General features: G+C 41.9%; 2 protein-coding genes across 3 annotated transcripts; both read left to right on the plus strand.

Annotated features, from left to right (window-relative positions):
* The first annotated feature begins 1,616 nt into the window (after nt 1-1,616).
* Nucleotides 1,617-14,211, plus strand: LIPA (lipase A, lysosomal acid type). Its single transcript, XM_054071745.1, has 9 exons — nt 1,617-1,804; nt 3,698-3,818; nt 7,634-7,832; nt 8,222-8,331; nt 8,947-9,083; nt 10,465-10,611; nt 11,704-11,775; nt 12,597-12,668; nt 13,386-14,211. The coding sequence occupies exons 1-9, from the start codon at nt 1,700-1,702 to the stop codon at nt 13,617-13,619; spliced, it is 1,197 nt and encodes a 398-aa protein (XP_053927720.1). The 5' UTR covers nt 1,617-1,699; the 3' UTR covers nt 13,620-14,211.
* A 3,199-nt stretch (nt 14,212-17,410) lies between these two features.
* On the plus strand, nt 17,411-21,866 carry CH25H (cholesterol 25-hydroxylase). 2 transcript variants are annotated; one of them, XM_054071746.1, is made up of 3 exons: nt 17,415-17,533; nt 18,184-18,357; nt 20,376-21,866. In XM_054071746.1, exons 2-3 carry the CDS (start codon nt 18,237-18,239, stop codon nt 21,323-21,325), a joined length of 1,071 nt encoding a protein of 356 aa, XP_053927721.1. In that variant the 5' UTR covers nt 17,415-17,533; nt 18,184-18,236; the 3' UTR covers nt 21,326-21,866. The 2 variants fall into 2 exon arrangements, with proteins under 2 accessions (XP_009568969.2, XP_053927721.1); XM_009570674.2 differs by having other exon boundaries at nt 17,411-18,357.
* Nucleotides 21,867-21,973: the final 107 nt, after the last annotated feature.

Consider the following 21,973-nt stretch of genomic DNA (forward strand, 5'->3'; position numbering starts at 1 on the left):
CCCCTGGGGGGAAAGAGTACCCTGTAATTAATTTGACAGAAAACTCAAGTAAATCACCAAGCAATATTTTTGCTGCCCAAATGGGATCCAGGGATGCAAAGGTTTGTATAGCATCACTTGTATCGGTGGTGTATCCATGTATCAAATCAAGTGGGTGCTATGAAAAGATCAGTGATTTTTTTGCAATTAAAATCTTAATGCTTTCTAAATAAACAGAAACATTTTGGTTCCTGACATACTCCTGCCCTACCACTGTGTATTTTATATCAGGTTTCTGTGCTACTCTGAGGATATTACTATAGACCTGGACCTAGTAACATGAATATTTATATTAGAGGATTGAATTCTCTCCAAGCTTTTGCAAACCTGGTCACGTGTCCCCTGACCACAGACACACTTCTCTGGGAAGTTATAGTTACGCAATGCAGTGCCAGTTCCCTCCGAGCGTGAAAGTAAAACAGGTTTGCAAGAGGCTGTGACGATTACCCTGCTGGAACTGTGCGCTTACATGTAACTCGAGCCCACTTGTATTAGAATTGTTCTATTTAGACTGCTCAAAGATGATGGAGAGATGATCTGTTTGTGCATGAGTGATTGCTGACAGTGCACTGTGGTCCTCACAAAGGCCCGGCAGGTGCAGTTGCCCCACACAGCCCCGGGGATGCTCCTGCTGTGGGGGATGCGGGGGGCGAGGCTGCCTGGAGCCTCGGGGTGTGTGGGGTGCAGCGCAGTCCCTCATGGGGTGCACCCCAGGACCGACAGAAGAGGGATATGGAGCTGTTGGAACAGGTCCAGAGGAGGGCTACAAGGATGATCAGAGGGCTGGAGCACCTTCCCTTACAGGACAGGCTGGGAGAGCTGGGATTGTTCAGACCGGAGAAGGCTCTGAGGAGACCATATAACGACCTTCCAGTACCTGAAGGGGCTACAAGAAAGCTGGGGAGGGACTTTTTACAAAGACGTAGTGATAAAACTAGGGTCAATGTGTATAAACCGGACAGGAGGAGATTTAGACTAGACATAGGGAGGAATTTCTTAACCATGATGGTGGTGAGGCTCTGGCACAGGTTGCCCGGGGAAGCTGTGGCTGCCCCATCTCTGGAGGTGTCCAAGGCCAGGTTGGATGGGACCTTGGGCAGCCTCGTCTGGTGGGAGGCGTCCCTGCCCATGGCAGGGGGGTTTGGAACTGGATGATCTTTAAGGTTCCTTCCACCCCAAACGATTTTATGATTCTATGACATTAAGAAGGGATTCTTCACTGTGAGGGTGGTGAGGCACTGGCACAGGCTGCCCAGGGAAGCTGTGGCTGCTCCACCCCTGGAGGTGTCCAAGGCCAGGCTGGATGGGGCTCTGAGCATCCCGGTCTATGGGAGGTGTCCGTGCCCATGGCACAGGGGGTACAACTGGATGGGCTTTAAGGTTCCTTCCAACCCAACCCATCCCGCGGCCAGAAGGAACCATCTCTCCGCCCGGAGCAGACGTAGAGCGATCCGGAGCGGCCCTCCCGCAGCCCCCGAGACCGCCGCAGGCGGCGCTGCGGCAGCGCTGAGTCACGCGCAGCCCGGGGGGGGGCGGCCCCGCCGCCGATAGGACCGCGCAGAGTGGCCCCAGCGGCCCCGCCCACTCCGCCAGCTCCGCCCGCTCGGTCTCGGCGGGTCCCGCTCGGTCTCGGCGGGTCCCGCTCCGCCGCGGCGCAGGGATGCGGGCGGCGGTGGTGGCCGCGCTCCTGCTGCAGAGCATCGCCGCTTCGGGCGCGCTCGCCAGAGCCCGCAGAAATGTGGACCCCGAAACGAACATGAACATCGTGAGTGCGCGGCGGGGCGGGGGATCGGGGCGCCCGCAGCCTCCCGGGAGCCGCTCCTGGCATCCTCTCCTCCGGGTGGTCCTTCTCCTCTCCTCCTTCCTGTCCCAACGCGGTCCTCTGTGTCCCGTGGCTCATCCCTGTCACGTATTTTCGGGTCGGGACCCGCGGTTTTTGCCGGAGTCGGGTGACTCTTGGGGGATGCTCCCGCGTGTCTCCCCGCAGCTGCCCTGCTCCTGCCTGGCATCCTCTCTCTTCGCTTTATTCTCCTCCTGACACAATAGCCGGCTCCAGAAAATCCTTGCTGTTGACAGCTGGTGTTGAGCTGCCCTTTCCTCTGAGCTGTTGCATGTTTTCACATGCACGTGAGGATCCTTCGAGCTAGAAATGCTTAAGCTCTACAAGAAGAGAAGTGCTTGAGTCATCCAGATAATCTAAATATCATTTTGAGGACTGAAACTAGTCATTTCGTCTAAGGCTAATTGCATTTGGATGGAATTTAGACATAAAATAGTTTTGGAATGTTAATGTCACTGTGGATGATTAAAGATATATTTAAAACATCATGTTTAATTCATAGAATAGAATCATAGAATAGTTTGGGTTGGAAGGACTTTAAAGATCATTTATTCCCAACCCCTCTGCCATAGGCAGGGACACCTCCCGCCAGACCAGGCTGCCCAAGGCCCCGGTCCAGCCTGGCCTTGGACACCTCCAGGGATGGGGAAGCCTATTCCAGTGCTTCACGACTCTAATGGTTAAGAAACTCTGCCTTATGTCTAGTGTAAATCTGCCCCTCTCCAGTTTATACCCCTTACCCCTAGTCCTATCACTACAAGCCTTTGTAAAAAGTCCCTCCCCAGCTTTCCTGTAGGTCCCCTTCAGCTACTGGAAATCAAATGCTCCTTCACTACCTTGCACAGCAACCTAAGAGTAGAACTCCGATGATGTGTTGCATGTTTTACATTTTTCTCAAGGCATGGTTGGTGTCATAAAACCAATTAAATGGCAAGTTCTCTGTCCTAATGGAGTTGCTGAAATGAAAGCAACATAAAGCCAGAGATGGGAGATAATCCTGTTAATGAAATCGTAGTGTTAAACAAGTGTAGGTTTTTTTATAATTTTTTTGCTTGTTTGGCTCGTCAGCAAAGTCACTGAAAAGCTCTGGAAGAGACATGAGGGTTTGAAGAGAAAGGTGAATAAGAAATGGGACATGAAAATATGAGCCGAGGTGACAATGTCAATAGCTTGTACATGTGCAAAGTGTGAGCTTAGTGTTTTAAAGCTGCTGTGTTTCTGGTTAATTTCAGAACATGACTGAAACGTGATTGTGTCCTCTGTATAACAGAGAATTGGGCATAAAGTTCAAATATAAATCTAAAATATTTTTAAAGACGCTTTTCCCTACAGGAGACATAAATTCTTCCCTCCTTCTTTTCTTCTATATGCTGCTGTGGTGCCAGTGTTTTTTTGCTGTTCTCACTTCTTTGTTACTGAAGATACTGCTTTCCTTGGGAGCAGACGCTTTCAGTTTATTCTGCCAAATCTGCATCTTGGTGTTTTGCCCTACTACCTTAATCTCCTTTCCAACACATTTAATCTCCTTTCTTACTGTAAGCAGCATGTGAGTAACTAATGTGATAGTGGATAGGAACAGGCTAGGGAGTCCTCCCAAGGTCCTAGGATAAGGGTTGTGCTCCGGCTGGTTCTTGACACCATGCAGGGATAAACCTCAAAAGAAAAACGGTCTGCATCGAATAGGTAGGTGGTATGGCACAGTCCTACCACATCCTTTCACATCACTGTCTTTGGAAGGAACCCAGAGTACTTTGCATATGTTAATAAACTGTGGAGGCTGGCAGTCTGACTCCAGAGTTGTTTCTTTTCCTTCTTCAGAGTCAAATTATTACCTTCAGGGGATACCCTAGTGAGGAGTACGAAGTGACAACAGAAGATGGGTATATCCTTTCCATTAACAGAATTCCTTATGGAAGAAAAGGTGATGAGAGGAGCAAAGGTAAGATTTATGTCTGCTTGGAAAATGAGAAGTCATGAAAAAGTTCTGTTTGAATGATAAAACTTTTGCTCCTGTAATAATCTAGAAAAAAACCTTAAAAACTGTATGACCTATGCAGTTAGAATGTTTTACTGGTGAATATTATAGCCAAAATAGATTAGGTACATGTATAGTGACTTGTGTAAAGGAGGGGAGAAGAAGTCAGAAAGCTGCATTTTCCTGGCATTGCCTTTTTGTGACATTAGTAGAAGCCCTTCATTGTTTGATTTTTTTGAGGGACTGAGAGGCCCAGATTTTCTAGTAAGTGGAAAATAAAAGATTGAGATTTCTTGGGGTTTTTTTTAAGTAATGAAATCTCTTGAAAAGAGATTCAGTGGAACATTGTTGCATTATTCCAACCCCTATTTTTAAAAACACTTCTTTATAACAAATAGGTTTGCTAAAAATGCCTATTTTCAGAAGTAGAGGCGATTCACATGTCTCTTTTGGTAAAATATAACTAAGCTACAAGAATTCCTACTAGAATGCTCACAAAAAATTACTGCCTGATTTCTGCATGAAATAAGAATCCATTTGTTCATTTTAACGTGTCTGAAGATCCGTACGTAAGTAGTAGTAAGGCACAAGCCAGACCAATACTGCATACTGCTGGGGTGCCATATTTTACACAGGTGCTTAAATAGGTAAAAGAATATAATAAGATAAAATCACTTCAGAACATCTTGAGTACAAACCATTTTAAAATATATTGCAAATTAGGATATGTAACAGGTAGTTGACAACAGGCAGCTCTGCCCAGGTTGTTTTAGGCATGTGATTTGATGGGGAACAGGGAAGAGCGTTGGCATGTGGCACCAGAGCACTATTGGAAGCTGTAAGATTTCCTGTGGAAGCTGGTATAAATGCAGGGGGTGTAGAGGTGAGGAGGTGGAGGAGAGGAAGGATAGGGGGGTGTAAAGTGAAATTTAAGGGAGCAATATGGGCAAAGGTTGGAATGATGGAAATGCTTTAAGAATGAGACAAATACATGTGGAAGAGGATAAATGCAGCCTTTGGCTTGTGTTCCTTGTACACTGCATATGGAAACGGCAATATATCTGAACAGCAATGTCTGGGCTTGGTGTCAGTCTTCTTGCCACCCCTTATAAAAGATTCTACAGACAGTCGCATGCATACAACAGCAGACTGTTGGCATAGAAACTGTACTTCTAAGGACTGCCTCCAAACCCTTACACTGAAAAACCCTAGGATGGGAGGTAAAAACATGGACCTCACAAAAGAAATCAGCGATTGCCCTGTAACCCTGTGTGTGAACAAGACGCGTGGAAAAACCCCTCTCCTCTGCCAAAGGCCAAGCAACAGTCTTCTTGACCTTATCTGCTGGTTTTGTATGAGTTAGAGTGTTTGCACTGCCTGCTGCCTCTCACAAGACGGGTATGTAAAGATCAGTGAGTGGACGAGGCCAGTCAAACCTGGCAGGTGTCTTTGTACTTAAGAATTTCATAGAACTCCACAGGAAAAAGACAAGCTGCCTTTGTACCTGTTGATTTTGTCAATTCCTTCATCAATGACATAAGCAAACAGAAGTTTCCTGACCTGTGGGAATTCTCCACATTCCCCTTGCCACACCCTCGACCCCAAGTTCATGTTTTGCAAAGTGCTTTCATTTTAAAAACAGGGACTACTGAGCACATTTGAGGAAGTATGATCTCCTAGAAGAATGAAGATTTCAAAGTTCATGTTGATCTTATGTTTTTATAGACTTTGTATCTTTTCTCAGAAAGATACCAATGATGTGTTACTGCTGACTTAGTGTATATATGCCATAATTCTTCTTTCGTAATACCTGCACAATGTGAATAGCATCCCTTGGAATTATGTGTCACATGATGTTTTGGAGCAAAACCTACAGTTATTCAGTTAAAACCAAAATAGGGGGTAAGTGTCCGGAAAACCAAAAGGCAAAACATGAATGATTTTCTGTTTTATTGTTAACTAAAAATCTAAAGCAACTACACAGCAAAGGTAAGACCGGTATGGAAACAAGTCCCTCTACAACTTATTGGAGAGCAGCGAAGAGGACAAAATGCTCTGTAGGAGAAAGGGTTTAAAGTTCAAGGCTGTCCCTTTCTTATTCCCCTTCTGGGTTTTTTAGGATCAGAGGAGTGATACAAAATTATTATTGTCCAAATCAGTTTTTCATATGATTGTGCAATTCATGTGCAGATGTGCTGACTGCTTGGTCAAGTGAAAAAGGAACTAGCAGAAATCGGAGACTAAGAGGACAGAATTGAAGGATTAAACCAGTTAAACAGTTTCCCCCTTCCTATGTTGTAAAACATGCAAGTAGCAGCAGGAAGAGAGCCTGTTCTTCGAAAAATCAGAAGTTGGTTGATTTTAATTAAGTAAAAGGGAATGAGGTATCAAAACTAAAAAGTGAATATTGCTGAAAACAAATTTATTGTTAAGTTTGAAATTCCTGCACACTGATCGTATGGCAATGAGGTATTCCTGCTGTGGAGTAAACAGTCACTTTGAACTGTACTGACTTCAGTGGCAGTTTGGCGCTGCTGGAGATTTGCTCTGGTTGCAGGGAGAGTAGTCATAACTTTTTTTTTACAAAATAGGAAAAACAGGCACTGACAAGGTTCCTCATCACAGATGTAAAGGCTGCCAGGAGGGAGGAATATTGCTACTTTGCATTTTGGAACCCATAGCAAATACTTGACCTTGAATGGAGGGTGTAGGTGACTTGAAACAGTTATGATGTGACTGTTTCTGCTGAAAGGTCCAGGTATAAATCTTATCAATGGAAGAAGTATTGCATGAGTTTAGTATTGTAGTAGAATGATGTGTCATTGGAGGAGGTGAATTCCAGTGTGATCTCTGTCATTGAGCTGAAGTTACCAAGTTGTCAGTTTTAAATTATTAAAGCAGAAAAAAAAATTACTTGTACTACTGCACAATCCAGAGACAGGCCTTTGGGTTTTCTGAAATTCATGTTTCTTCTAAAGAATTACGTGTCACTTCATTTTCTTTATGCAGAAGCGAGAACCTTAATTTTTTTTAAAAAAAATCTCTATTTCACATAAAGGTGTTATTTTCCTTTTCAGTATGGGGAAGTCAGGAGAGAGGCTTCCTAAATTCCATGTGGGTGTTGAACGGTTCTTTTAACTACTCGGATCAAGGAGAGAAAGTACTTTGAAACACAGATTCCCTTGTTTGGCTGCCTGTACTGTTCTTCAGGTTCTGCCAGAGCTTTGGTATTGGAAAGGAGTTGCATAGAGATAATATCAGTACTGACTGCAGACATTTCCACAGCTCAGCACCCTAATTTAGCATTGTCTTACCTGGAAGATGAATATCTTAGTAGCAGCTATATGGGAGTGCCTTCCCTAGGTTTAGGGGCAAGGCAAGGGCTGTAGGTAGTTTATCTGCCTCTGTGTTTGGGCCACTTTGCTGAGTATTTGTGAGCTTGAAACAGTTGTAAGGGCTACCTGTATTTTTTTTTTCTTGTACCTTACCTTATGTTTTTCTTAGATTTGCTTATTGCACATTTGCTGTCTCTTGAACTTCAAGGAGTGTTTGTTCTAGTTAGGAAACTAACAAGTTGCTAGTTCAAGTTTCTTAATGATACCGAGTAGCTTTTCTTGAAACTGTGATTTCATGGCACTATGTATATTACAGGAATTCCTAATCTTGGCAGATTAAGTCAAATAGTTTAAAAATTCAGAGTGCAAATCTAAAGCAGGCTTTCAATAACTCACATAAATTATTCTTGAACAGGAAGCTATGATAAATGCTTTCTTTTTCAGGTCCAAGGCCTGCTGTGTTTCTGCAGCATGGTCTGCTTGCAGATGCCAGTAACTGGATCACAAACTTGGATTACAACAGCCTCGGCTTTATGCTGGCAGATGCCGGCTATGATGTCTGGCTGGGAAACAGCAGAGGGAACACCTGGTCCAGGAAACATACACATTTCACAGTGAAGCAGGAAGAATTCTGGGTTTTCAGGTATCCTCATCTTGGTAGAGTAACTGTGCCCGCTGTTTGTGAACAGGCTTCTCTTCCTCTCTTTGCCCATCATCATAGTTCAATCACAGTGTGAATGTGCAAGATAGTTTTTTTTTCTTGTTATGTGTGCTGTCACATATATAGGGGCAGTTAAAGGGAATTTTATGGTCAATGTAATGTCCTGAGACAGCCCTTTTAGGTGGTCAGTAGAATGTCAATTATTTTTCCTGAAGCTTAATGTGAAGTCTCAATCACCGGTGTTCTGCTTCATCCAAAGGAAGCTTTTCTTTATGTCTGAACAGCTGTTCTGCTGCGCAGAAAAGCTCTGTGCAGTTGTTCCGCACTGGTAACTTTACTTACACAGCTGACTTTTTATCTTTGCTTTGTAGCTATGATGAAATGGCCAAGTATGATATTCCAGCCTCAGTGGACTTCATTTTGAAGAAAACTGGCCAGGAACAAGTATTTTACATTGGCCATTCTCAGGGCACCACAATGGGTATGTGAAGAGATGCATTTGTTTGAATATATTGTGTTTGAAATGGTATCAAGGTCCACATGTGTGGTTTAATGATAAAAATAGGGCTTTTGAAATTTATTGCTTCTGGCTTTTAGCTCCTTCCTGGAATATTAATCAACAAAGTAAAATGAGAAGACTTAATCTTTCTGCGTTTATTTTAAGGAGGAAACCGTTGAAATTATAAAGTTACAGGTAGCCACGAGTACAATTTCTATTAAAATAAATTGATGAACTATGGATAATAAAATTAGAATAATCAGACATGTAGAGTAAAGATTCTCATTGCCAGAATACTTTTTTGTATGTGAGGACTGGCTCAGCAGCTTTTACACCTGCAAAAAGAGCTAGAAGAATGCTGGGTTAATTAGCATGAACTTATTTTACAGAAGAAAACAAATACTTCTAATTTGCCTCATTTAATTTGTCCTCTGTAGGAACAAGATCAATTTACATATCTGAACTGAATCTAGATACAACAATCAAACTATTAATCTAAAATGACTTGCTCACTTTATCTTAGATTTTATAGAATCATTGTGAGGTAAAATTCTCATTTAACTTGAGGTTTATTAATTATTCTCGTATTATTTACAGCTTTCATCGCTTTTTCAACTTTGCCACAGCTGGCTAAGAAAATCAAAATGTTCTTTGCCTTGGCGCCAGTAGCTACAGTCAAGTTTGCCACTAGCCCTCTGGCAAAATTGGGAGTGTTTCCTGACCTGCTGCTCAAGGTTTGTATTTGAGTGTAAATGTTCTAAGCCAAATGAGGTGTCCTCCTTTGTAGTTGAAAACAGCATAGCGAACAAGAATACCTGGCTGGTTTTTCCATAAGGCTGTGGAAGTCGGCAGTGGCTTCTCTGGCTTCATTACTGTCTAATGAGACAATTTGCATCAGTTTAAAGTAGTATTTTACAACTACAGCTTAATAGATGGAATAAAATGATGGGTTTCCATTCACTGTTTCTTGAATTTAAGCTACGGAAATCACATGATTAATTAAATAGTTTATTTTAGAAGAGTCATATGATAGCTTTGTGCAGGATACTTCCGAATTCTTATGAACTTTAACAGATTTGTTTCGTAATTAACCATTTGGTATTGTAAGAGGTTCCTTCAGAGTGTGATTAAGAGCAGCATCTTTATTTAGATGCAGTGAATCATCCTCTGGAGGAGTTTACCTTTGCCCGTTAACATGAAAGGGAACGTAGTAGGAGTGGCAGGCTGCAGTCAGTGCCTGAGCTCAGACATTGTGAACACCCTGCTCTGTGTCATTTTTCAACCGTCACTTTTCTTTCCACCACCCGTGGAGATTCCCACACAGAGCTGTTTGTTGTGTGAAATAAACCCTTCTTTAATGTACCTTGTACAGACTTGATGTCTGTTTGTGTTATTAGTTTTCCAAAGGCAGTTAACATAAAAGTGATACTAGTAGCTGTGATCTCCTGTTCTTCACGTCATTAACTTTGTCTCATGAGAACAGTAACTGATCAATGCCCTGTGCAGATGCTCATGTTGTGCTGAAGAACTCCATTCTCATGCTGACTTAAAAAAAATGGAGTGCAGTGGTACATGACAGTGACAAACCCATGGGTCAGGCATATGTTGAAAGAGCTGTGTCACTTTTAAGGAAGTTCTCAGGGGGTCAGACCCATCAAGAGGAAGTGGCCACCACAGCTCTTGCAACTTGTTTTTCTTACGTGATTTGAAGAGAGGAAGTTGCAAGTACAAAGCCACTTCACAGCAGATACAGCTTTACAAACATATTTTGGCTCTAAACAGTTCTGATGACAAGAAGCTTTACATTATTCCTGTAAAATACTGAATTTAAAATGGATTTGAATATGAGGTTAATTTAGGGATTCCTGAAAGATTGTCCTAGTTCCCATATACTTCTTGTGTGCGTAATGGTCTGCATTGTTTGTAGCAGAAGCAGTAACTGTGACCTTCCCATTGGACTGTAAACAAGGTGGATAAGGAGATAAATCATTTTCACATGACACACTAGTCACCAGTGCAAATAGAAATAATTACCTCAAGAATGTTGTAGTATAAAAACTAAACCAAAGTCTTTCAATGCAATTACATTTGTCCTCTGTGTTTGTTATTTTGTAGGACATGTTTGGAAAGAAACAATTCCTCCCTCAGAATTCCGTGCTGAAGTGGCTTGCTACTCATGTTTGCACCCACAGAATACTTGATGACCTTTGTGGCAACTTATTCTTTCTTCTGTGTGGTTTTAATGAGAGGAACTTGAATATGGTGTGTCCTGGGGACTTCAATAGCTAAGTTATTGTGAACTTTAACACAATATTAACTCTGTATCACTACTGATTGTCCTTTAAGTGTAATTAGAAAACCCACAATGCTGCCCCCATCATGTTGAGTTTGGATAAGTATCTTCCCTTGGTGTAGATTAGTTGTCCACTTAGGATGGATAGAATTAACCTTTTGAAATATTCCTGGGAAGCTAAAATAGATTATCTTAGATCTTTTGGGGGGCTGGGTAATAGAAGTTAATTAACAGGATGGACCAGTTTCTGACCCTGCTGATGCCTTCATCTGTGGTCTTAGTTCCAAAACATTTGTTCCTAGGACTTGTTTTGCTTTCTAAAAGCTAGTTAACCACAGCTGGTGTGAGACCAACTTTTTTCATAATGCTTCTTAAAGAGTTCGTGACTCCCAAAAATCAGTAAACGCTGATATCAGTTTACCACAGGTGGATGAAGGCTGAAAATGTTTTTTTTTTGTGGAGTGAGACAGAATTAGCATTATTTTTTTGACTATTCTGTGTTCAAAAATGTATACTTTTTGTGTTTTGTATCAAGGTGAAAGTGCAGGATTTTTATGTTTTCATGACCAGCACATACAATTTTCATGGTTTTAATGTGGATAAGATTTTTTTTCTGCCTGAATTTGTTTCCTCTGGGTATTTTGTACATCTAAACTCGAAGTGTATGAAGTTCTGAATCACTTTGGACTGACACCTACTTATTTAGGTGTAGAGTAATGCAAGGTTTCTGTGGAGGTCCATCTAAATATTAGTTAATGTGCTACTAATTCTTACAATACTAGCACTTTTTAAAACATTCTGAATATACAGAAATGCTTAAAGGATATCATAATTAGGTTTAAAGTGCAGTTATAATATCCTGCACTTAATTGTAATTAATCACCCAAACACTTGAAACTTTTACCTCCTCTCTTAATATGGCTTCATTTATATATATTTATATACCTCCTCTCTAATATAGCTTCTGTTTATAACAGTTTTAAGAGGAATTTTCCAAGAAGCAATACTGGGTAGAACTGTTGCACTATGAGGAGCAAACCATATTAATTATCTTGTTGCAGAGCCGAGTGGATGTGTATTCGACACACTGCCCTGCAGGGACATCTGTACAAAACATGATCCACTGGAGCCAGGTAGAGTTTCCAGAATCTAAAATGTCCATGACTCTATATCATTTGTAGAATATTGATGTCTCTGATATTAAGTGGCATAAAATGCCTAAATGTATATGCAGCGTAGCTCAGGTGAAGTTCTGGAACTGCCAGGTGTCAGGACGGCAGCCGTTCGCTGCAGCTGCTTTGATGATACTGTTGTGGTGTCTCATCCCTCTCCCCTATTTCTTTGACGATGTGATAACAGTAAGTGCTTCAGGCCAACAAACAATACAGTGGCATAACTTAACTCAGAGAGATGCTATAAATAAGTATTTGCTCCCCTTTCAGCAAACTGTGTTTTGATTAGAAGTTATTTTTAGTCAATGAAAAGCAGCAGGCGTTCTGATCTCTTCTGTTTGGCTTCATTTTATGTTATTAGCCTATTTTGAGTTTTACCTCAATGCACAATTTCATGCCTGTGATGCTATTATGCCTGAAGCTCACTCAGCAAGCTGACAAATAAGATGTTTGCCGTGGAAGCAGTGCTCAGTGCTACTTGTGATCTTGCAGCTGGACTTGGTCATTTATTCAGAAGCGAATCATTTTCGTTAATCTTTCCTACTGTTGCTATGAAAAAGTGTGAAATCTTGAGGGGTAAAGTCTAATGGTATTGAATGTTATTTTTTCCCCACTCCTGTGACACTAGGCGAAACAGTAACGCTTGTCCTTGTTAATACTTGGCATTTCATTGTTTCTTCTGTCAGTTGCCTTCGCTAGTTCTCCAGATGACCTATACTGTTTTATTCCTGCAATAGAAGTGTTGTGGTTCTTTTTATGTGTGAATATTTGTTTATTTCTAGGCTGTGAAGACTGGGGAACTCAAAGCTTATGACTGGGGAAGCAAGGCTGCAAATATGGCTCACTACAACCAGGTAGACATCTTTTATGGATATCTTATAATTCTTGAGTGTCACAAAAAAGTTCTTGGGTGCTTCTCCGGGTGCTGTGCTTATGCTGCGTGCCAAATGGCTACTGGTGTTACCCAGTAACCAGACTAGAGATCTGCCTTTTCAATAAAAACCTGACAGGACTATAGAGCTCTGAGGTAATCCCAAGGCAGTATGGAGCCTACATTTGGGTACAAAGTTGTGATGACACAGTGTTTCTTGAGGGTGGCCCTGCCTGCCTAGATCATGAGATCCCACTGCACTTCTTGCAATAAGACACAGACTGTCAATTCATGTGTACTGCTTATTTTCAGCCTGCCCGATCTCCACGTTTGTTTCTAAATTGCTGTCTGCAATATTACAAATATTTTTCCTCTTGTCACTTAAATGACTCGGTAATATTGCTGTATTGTACTTTACGAGTAGAAATCACTTTCCATATCTGAGACTTCTGCTACCCTGCTGTCTTGTAAGTTTCTCGAACCACATCTTTACTGCTATGTGTGCTATGTTATTGTAGAACTCTTGGAGTTAGTTTTGCGTTGAGTCAGGACTCCATCTCCATCTCAAGCTGCCCAAGAGAGGAGAAGAAGAGAATCTGACACATTCTTCTTGCATTTGCTACTTTGTCACAGTGCAGTGTAGCATCACACTGAAAGCTTGTTCTTTCTAATGCTTTTGTTTTTATTTCCACCTCCTCAGTCTGCTCCTCCTTTCTACAAAATAAAAGAGATGACTGTACCAACTGCAGTGTGGACTGGTGGACAGGACTGGCTGGCAGACCCAAAGGATGTTGCTATGCTGCTCACTCAGATCACAAACTTGGTTTACCACAAAAACATCCCAGAATGGGAACATTTGGATTTCATCTGGGGCCTTGATGCACCTTACCGCATGTATAATGAAATAATTAACATGATCAGGAAGTATCTCTAAACTGGGATGGTATTTCAGAGTATTGGTTCACCAGGAATTTGTCTTTTTGGAACATATGTTTTTCTGGCAATAATGCTACATTGTTTATTTATGATGCATTTTTAAAATGCCAGCAATGACTACTGGATTGGATTCGTATTTGATTTGGTTTTCTCAGTATTATTTCTCTCTCCTGCAGAAATCCTCTTTGTTTCCTGCTGATTTTGCACACAGTGCCACGATACTCAAAAAACAGCAGTATGATTTTGCACAGAAGGAGTATGTTATGTGCATATAAATTTAGTATGATGTCTAAAAGACAGGTTAGTCTATTCAGCACCTCAGGTGCTTGACAAAACAATAAATGCTTCACTGTGCATAAACCGCTGCCATTTCTCAGTACATTGCCATTTCTGAGCACCTTTCAGAAGAACTCCTTGTACTGCAGCGATGCATTTGGTGCTGGCACTTTGAAAAGCACTTAGTGACATTTTACTGCATTGTTATTTTAGCCATCACGTACAAGCTAGCTACATCAGATTACTTTCTTTTTCAATATTGCCCAGAAGAACTGTCGCGAAAGCAGAGATCACCACTGTCAGTTTAAATCTCCTATTTTGGAACTGATTCATTGCTGCATTTTTCTTGGTTTAGTAGCATCCCTGATGCCTTTCATGTTTCATGTACCAGCTAAGGCTAAAAATCGTTATTTAACCTTGTGGATTCCTGGAACAAGAAAAGCGGTCTAAAGAAATACCATGTTCAGTTAAATTTGTCAATAGATTATGGCTTTCAAGAAGAATCACGTAACATACTTGTGCTTTGTTTTCTTTGCACTGACTACTAGAAAACAAGCTCCTCCAGTGTACTACTGGTGAGGGAAGAGCCAAAGCATTAATTCTATAGCTTCAGTGACTTAATTTGCTTGGACTCTTCATGTTAATCAGCTGCTACTTTGATTATCTGTTTACTTTCTAGCTGCTTATGTGGTGCTTGGACCATTGTGTTCAGGAACTGTAAAACACTGTGGTAAAGCCTGGAAGTATTAACAGCAGTCTCCATTTGTCTGAGTTTCCACTTAAAGTGGAGCCAAGACCCTATTTAATGGGGGGAGAAAATTCACATCTGCTTCAGGGGTCTGACTTGACTTTGGAGCTGCGACTGTCTGTGGTATAGGTGCCTTACTCTTCCCACTGACTATGCAGAGGACTTAGGCTGCTCTGAATTGCACAGAAGTTCCATGCCAAATGTAAACTTATGAACAATCTCCAGAGTCAGTTGCCTCGGTCTAGATGATAATTTCTGTGCCATGGTTGGAGTTCAACCCATATCCCTTGTCAGTAATCCAAATAGAAAAAAGGCATTTTCTACATGGCATAGAAAATAGGGCATTTCAAAGTGAGGCAAACTTTTTTTGTGAGAAGAAAAAAAAAAAATTCAAAAGGATGCAGAAACTCTTAAGTTTGTTTCTTTTTTTTTCAATTTCTAATTCACACTCAGGGAATATTCAGGCTTTGTTTAAGGACAAACTGGTTCATGATGTTTCAGTTGTTATTCCTGGCAGAACCTCTAAGTTTCCTTTATATTTGGAATAGCCAATATTTGCTTCACCTTGCTGTGCTGGAAGGCAGTTTCTGTAGGAATACGAAGTGGCCAACTCAGCAGTTTGTGGGGGTATGTGATATGGCAAGATCCACATGCATCATGTTCATTAATCTTGAGATATTTCAATAAAAGTAAGATGTGCTTGGAGTTCTGAGCAATGTGTTCTGTTTCACTTCTTGTTGCCTGAATACTTATGAGTCTTTGGGATGGAGCATCCAGAGAGCCGACTCTGTTTTTCACAACTGCTCATCTGTAGAAGAAGTATAATACAGAAGGAAAATAGCCAAGTAAGCTTTCATTTTACTTTTGTCCTGAAAGAGGCTTTTCTAAAGCCCAAAAGGCCATTCATGTCGTTTCATGAGACTTCTCTGAGCATTTTAACAAAGATACCTGTTGTAAATAACTGCTCAGAAGACCTCCAGAAGATGTTCCTTTGAAATGAATCTTTCCTTTTCCCTGACATGGTGGAAAGCTTCTTGGATCGCATTCTTAAACCTTGGGTTATAGGATTGCTTAATGAACCATCTGGTAACCTCATAAATAGCATTTAACCGCAGGCTAAGGCAGGGAACTAATCTTTGCCATGGTACATTTGACGTGATCACTCAGCTTTTGACCTTTGTCATCTTCAGTAATAAATATGCTTAGGCTATCCCTTTCCATACATTCTGAATTCACTAGATGTGCAGCCAAGACACCAGTGTATATTAAATCCTATGTGTTGCCAGCTTTGTCAGCTGATGAACCCCTTGTGTGCCTGGAAATACAGCCAGAACAGTGGAGACTTTACACAAAAGCCATTATGGAGCTTCTGATCTTCGCTGGAGCAGTACGGCCATGGGAACTGTGAGCGGCTGTGCTCTCCCTCCTTCCGGAAGTTACAAGCACCGTGTGACACAAACTTGAAGAGGTGTCAGTGGAAAGAAATGTGCAGAATGAGATACTCTGAAAACAAAGAGGAGCAAGAAGTTTGGTCTAATAAGAAAAAGAAAAAAAAGAATGAGGAATACCTTAATACCAGGAAAAGTTACAAATGGCTCTAATCCTAATATGAGAGAGAAACCTTGATGGAGGAATAGTTTTTCTGATACACAATAAAATGTGGATCTTAGAGAAGATTTTCCTGTGGTGAAAGAATTTATGTCTTCTCCCTTTCCTTAATGTCTTATAAAATGCAAACCCATGCTGCATCGTTGCCCGTCGTGAGAGTGTCCTCTCCTCTCAAAGTAGCCTGTTCAGATAGCTTTACGTGAACAAAATATTTCCGACATTCCTACTCTGCAGCAGAGTTCATTGAAATCATCAGTGAAATAATAAATCATAAAGGCTGGATGGACAGTCGCCACACCTGTAACGTGGTTGCCTAAGTTTTATTTGCTGAGGATACTGAAAAGCATTTGTATTTCATTCTGACCCCTCCAGAGACAATGAACGTGTGCAGTTGTAGAGGATGTGAATCAGTTTCTCGCTATGGAATAATAAACTATGAATGAAAGAATTTTAGGGTCTTTAACTAATCCTGATAAGGTAAAGCTTGAGATTTAACAATTTACTTCGCTGGCAGCTTTCAATCCCTAGTTGGGAATCTATTAAAAGCCCCTTTGATAAAGCTTTCTTTCCGCGATGGCTGGAGAGATTTTTCGGTGCAGCTTGGCTGGGGAGGCGCAGTGTTGATATGAAAATATTTTCATTAAGGAATGTGTTAGTTCTGTTAAGAAAAGTGTTTTGTGTTCAGGCCAAGGTTTTTCATGCAAACTGAAGAGGGATTCGTTTTCATCCTCAAGTACTCGAGCACCCGGCAAACCTACAGGCGCGGAGTTCAAGCTGCTCTCCTGGGGTGTGGGAAGTAGAGGCTCATGTCCCTTCGGATTCAGATCCCGGGCTGGAGTTTCGGTATACTTGGATATAAAGAGACCATAGGCTGTAAAGAGCACGCGAAGCTCCCTCTCCCTCGCAGCAGAGCGGCTGTGTAGTGGGGGACGCTGGGCGCTCGAGGGGGGCGCTGGGGGGTTGCTGCGCACCCCGGGGCGCTGGGGGGCGCTGTGCACCGCTGTGCTCTGGGGGGCGCTGTGCTTTGTGTGTGTGTGGGGGTCGCTGTGCACCGCTGTGCTCTGGGGGGCGCTGTGCACCGCGGGGCTCTGGGGGGGGAGGCGCTGTGCACCGCTGGGCGCTGGGGGGCGCTGTGCACCGCGGGGCGCTCGGGGGTCCCCCGTGCGGTCGCGGCCCCGCAGTGGGGCTCTGAGCTGCCGTGTGTCCTCATGCTCTGAGGCTCGTGGAGTGCGGTGAGTCAGGATGTGAGGACCTCAGATCCGCTGCATTTTCCCAGCATGGTAACAATCTCTTTTAAGGAGCAGGGACTGCCTGTGCCTTCCTTCGCTCCGTTGCTGCCCGGCCTCCCTGCTAACTGCCCTGCCGAGTCACCAGCCCTGCCCCCCGGCATCTTTTCTCTGGCAGAAGGCTCAGCACTGCGATGCCGCCTCACCTCTGGTACAACAATAACCGTAACGCACCGAGGGGGAGAAGAGGAGGAGGGAAAAAGAAATGTTGCCTCTGCTGCTCTGAGATTGGTTTCAGTGATCCTGCTTTTCCCTCCTGCTATCTTTTCCTTGTATTTCTAGTGTTTTTGTTGCTTACCTTCTCGCTTGTGCCTAACAGTGCCGCTGGGGGAAGGTGCTCACATCTTACGCTCATGTGGAATCTATTTAAGACCCTTCGCGGGGCCTCATTCCAAACTATGTGCCCTTCAACCTAAACTCTGCAGCAGAATCTCGATTTTTTTGAGAGACCTATTTGGAGTCTTGCAACACATGAGAAAGTTTGGCAGCGTTGTAAACCGAGCGAAAAAGGCTGGGGTTGTATTGCTGAATTAAATGCAGAAGGAATCGGTTGTTCTTTTCTTCACGTTGTACCTTGCACTGACATGAAACCTAAATTAGTGGAGTGGAAATACGTGCTCAGTACCTTTTTTTTGGTGGCTAAGCTAAACAGCTTGAAATCACTTTTTGGAGAATAAGGGCTTGCCCTCTCTGGTGTATGAGGATTCATTCTCCTGAGTCTCCTCGCTGGCTGAGCCTGACCCGGTACCCAGTTGGGGTGTCTTGCAGCCAAGCCCATGCTCTGGAGCACCGGCAGATGGGGCGTGCAGCGCGCCTTGGTAAGTGCTCCTCACCTTGTGCCTTCTTTGGGCTTTATGTTGCAGGTTATACTAGTAAGAGCACTGCAGAATTCCATTATTTTTCCTTAAGAGATTTAAGAATATTGTTCTATGACCTAATCTGCAGGCAAAATGCCTATTCTTTAAATTGTAGCTTAGAGGCAGCAGTGATTCTAAAACTTCTTGAAGCTTTGCACGGCTATTAGTTTTTAGTCGGAGGAGTGTCTTTAGGGCAGCGGAGCAGCTTCTGTCAGTCTCCATTTAGGCAGAGTTGGGATAGAATAAATTCAGTCCCTGCATAATTGTAGTAAAACAGACAATCACGTATCACATCTGGGAGGCTTAATTTCTGATTGTAACTACATAAATCAAAAGAAAGCATCTCTCTCAAGAGTGTTTTCAGCCCCAGAGGGATTGAGTTGCAAATGCATTTTTCATGTCCTTATTGTGAAGGTCAGGATAAAATATAAACATAAGATTGAAATGAAGCTCTTAGATACGGATTCTCATTCATTAAAGTAGTGTCTCTTGCTGGGTTTTAGTTTCACTGCATTTGATAATCTGAATTAACTGAGTTCAACAGAATAGTCTCACAACAGCAGAAAATCTGAATCTGTTTCTAAAATGTGTATGCAGAGAGTGGGTCTTCGAAGGTTGTACCATACCTGTCTCCAACAAATAGCTTCTGATTGCCTAATAGCACAGAAAATGTTTCTGTTTCAGTAAATTTCTTGAAGTCTAAGAGGAGAGCAAAACCTGCACTTCCTTAAAAGCAGAATCTCTTGAAGAGAAAATAGTTAAGACTGAAAGAAAAGTTAAGAGAAGTCCATATATAGTTCAGAAAAGATCACTGCTAATTAATCATCCTTAATTATTGAGAAGCAAGGAAATTGTCTCCCATTTCCCCTCTGTCAGATTTTTCTGAATAGCAAAGAACTAAAATCGTCTGAACCAGCTAATAAAGTCATCCAGGAAGTTGAGCTAATTTCCAGTATTAGAATAAATGTTGTACCTACAAAAGAGGTGAGTTCAGAGGAAGCTGGCAAGCTCTGTTTTCCTAAATGTTAAAAGCTTTGTCTTTCTCTAAGGAAGTGGTTAAATCAAAAACCTCCATAATATACTCCTAGAATACTTTTAGCAAATCAGAAATGTTGGGAGTCAAGCCTGCTAGTTCCTGTCTGCTCTGTGCTTGTCTATGGTCAGAGGAAGATCACTTAGAGGTTGTAGGTCTAATCTGTGGATTTTTAATTACATAAGTTAGTTTGATACTTGGGCAAAAGAGGATTTCCGTATCATATTGCTCAAAGTGCTGTTGAGATGTGGAGTAAATATTGTAATAATGCAATAATACTTGTTATCAAGTATATGTTTTGATGCATAAGAAGATCTTACCTTTGATTTCTCCCAGCAACTGGAGGATATTTTGTTCTTCAAAAGTTATTGGCTCAATTTTGCATGTAGTAAAGTCAGGTGGATTTTGCCATGTCAAGTAGATACAGGCGCATAAAGGAGAACATGACCTCAAAAGTAGATGGAGATAAGTCACAGCCACCACATTCAGACTGGAGGTGTAGCATAGGTCTCTGTAAGGTTTTCACTTAGCCTGTTGCATACCCAAGGGTATACAATTTTGGGTATACCCATTTTCTTAATGATTAAGAAAATGTGTGCATACATCCATTACCCACCAAACATCCACAGGTCAAACCTGGGGTTTAGGTACACTTACAACTTTGGTAGCAGTCACATAAGAAAAACATGTTAGGTTGTATTTACTTACCCTATAAAGGCAAAGGAGTAACAGAAGATGACACAATTTACAGTTAGTAAGGTACAGCAGTTTTCAAATGCTTGCACTAAGCAGAGTGGAAAATGTTCCTATGCTTTCTCTGAATTCCAGTGTTAAGTTTCTGTTTATTTTTCCTGTCGTACCAGTCTCTTGTAGAACTCCAGTGATTGCCCCGGACAGCTAATTCTGTTCTGAGATTTCAATGCATTATGTCATTTCTGTATAACAGGAAAGAGAACTTCCTCTTTAAAGCTACGTATTAGCAAAGGAGGATTTCTGATGGGTGGAGTTTTCCCTGCAAGCATGCTAGATAAAGGCTTGCAGGACTTACAGACCTCTCAGACTGCAATCAGCATGAACTGCAGCCTGCCAGACAGAGTGCTGTTCAGCTACGGGATGGATAGACAGCGGGACAGGTTGTGCCTTCAGTCTCTCTGGGACTTTGTAACAGCAAAGGAGCCATGGATCAAGTCACCGTTTTTCCCAGTGCTGTTTTCTTTTACAGCATACATGGCTTTCTGTCTTCCATATATTGTACTGGACTTTGCAAGCATTAGACTACCAAACTTGAGAAAATACAAAATCCAGCCTCAGAACTATCCAACTCTTGGAATGATGGTGCCTTGCATTATTCAAAGTGCATATCACCATGTTGTTTTGATCTTCCCAGTGACATTTCTCCACTGGTATTGGAGACCGATGAGTCTGCCAGTGATGGCTCCAGAGCTGCCAGAGGTCCTGCTGGAAGTAGCAGTTTGCCTGCTTCTGTTTGATTTTGAGTACTTTCTGTGGCATTTGCTTCATCACAAGGTGCCTTGGCTCTACAAGACCTTCCACAAGGTGCATCACAAGCATGTGTCAACATTTGCTCTTACTACACAGTATTCCAGTGTATGGGAGTTGCTCTCACTGGGTTTTTTTGCTGCTATCAACCCAGTGCTCCTTGGATGCCATCCTTTGACAGAAATGATTTTCTTCCTTGTAAACATTTGGTTGTCAGTGGAGGACCATTCAGGATATGACCTTCCATGGTCAACTCACCGACTCGTGCCTTTTGGTTTGTATGGAGGAGCACCACATCATGATCTTCATCATCTGAAATTCAAATCAAACTATGCTCCTTACTTCACACACTGGGACAAACTCTTTGGGACATTTACAGAGTCACATTCTAATTAAGGATATTTAACCTGTGGACAAACTCTTAATTTTTTATAGACTATACTGGGACATCAATTTTTCAAAGACCCACAGAAGATTGTATATCTGAAGCTGCCTATAAAAGCTATAGCTATTTATAACAAATCCTTTTAATATATGTGTATTTGTATGTGTACTTGGAACTGCTTATGTTAAATGACTGCGCATGAGAGGGTCGTAACTGTTGCTTAAATTTGTTTCAGTCAAAGGTGTAAGGGAAGCATTAAGAGACATTCTCTCATCTTTCCTTCTTTCCAGCTTTCATAAAGCATGTATTGTATTACTGTATGATGTTTTATGCATACACCACAACAATTATCTTACTGTTGTAGGATGATTTATGATGTAAACAGAAAAGGTACACATAATGGATTTTGTGGAATTTAACTGCTAGAGCATATTATTGCACACCTATGTTGTAAAATATTGTTGCCAAGCAAAGCTAATTGGCTAACTGTGCAATAATGTTGATATTTATATTTTAAACCTTGATGTACTGTCTGTTTTTAATAGAAAATAAATATGGTCATTCTTTTAAAATTATATTCTGTTTCATTTTTACTATTTCCTCTGTTCATATGAGGAACAGGTATGGTTCCTTTTGCATAGGTTGCATTTATTTGAGTT

Source organism: Cuculus canorus, chromosome 7 (genome assembly GCF_017976375.1).
Source record: "Cuculus canorus isolate bCucCan1 chromosome 7, bCucCan1.pri, whole genome shotgun sequence".
Lineage (NCBI taxonomy): Eukaryota > Metazoa > Chordata > Aves > Cuculiformes > Cuculidae > Cuculus > Cuculus canorus.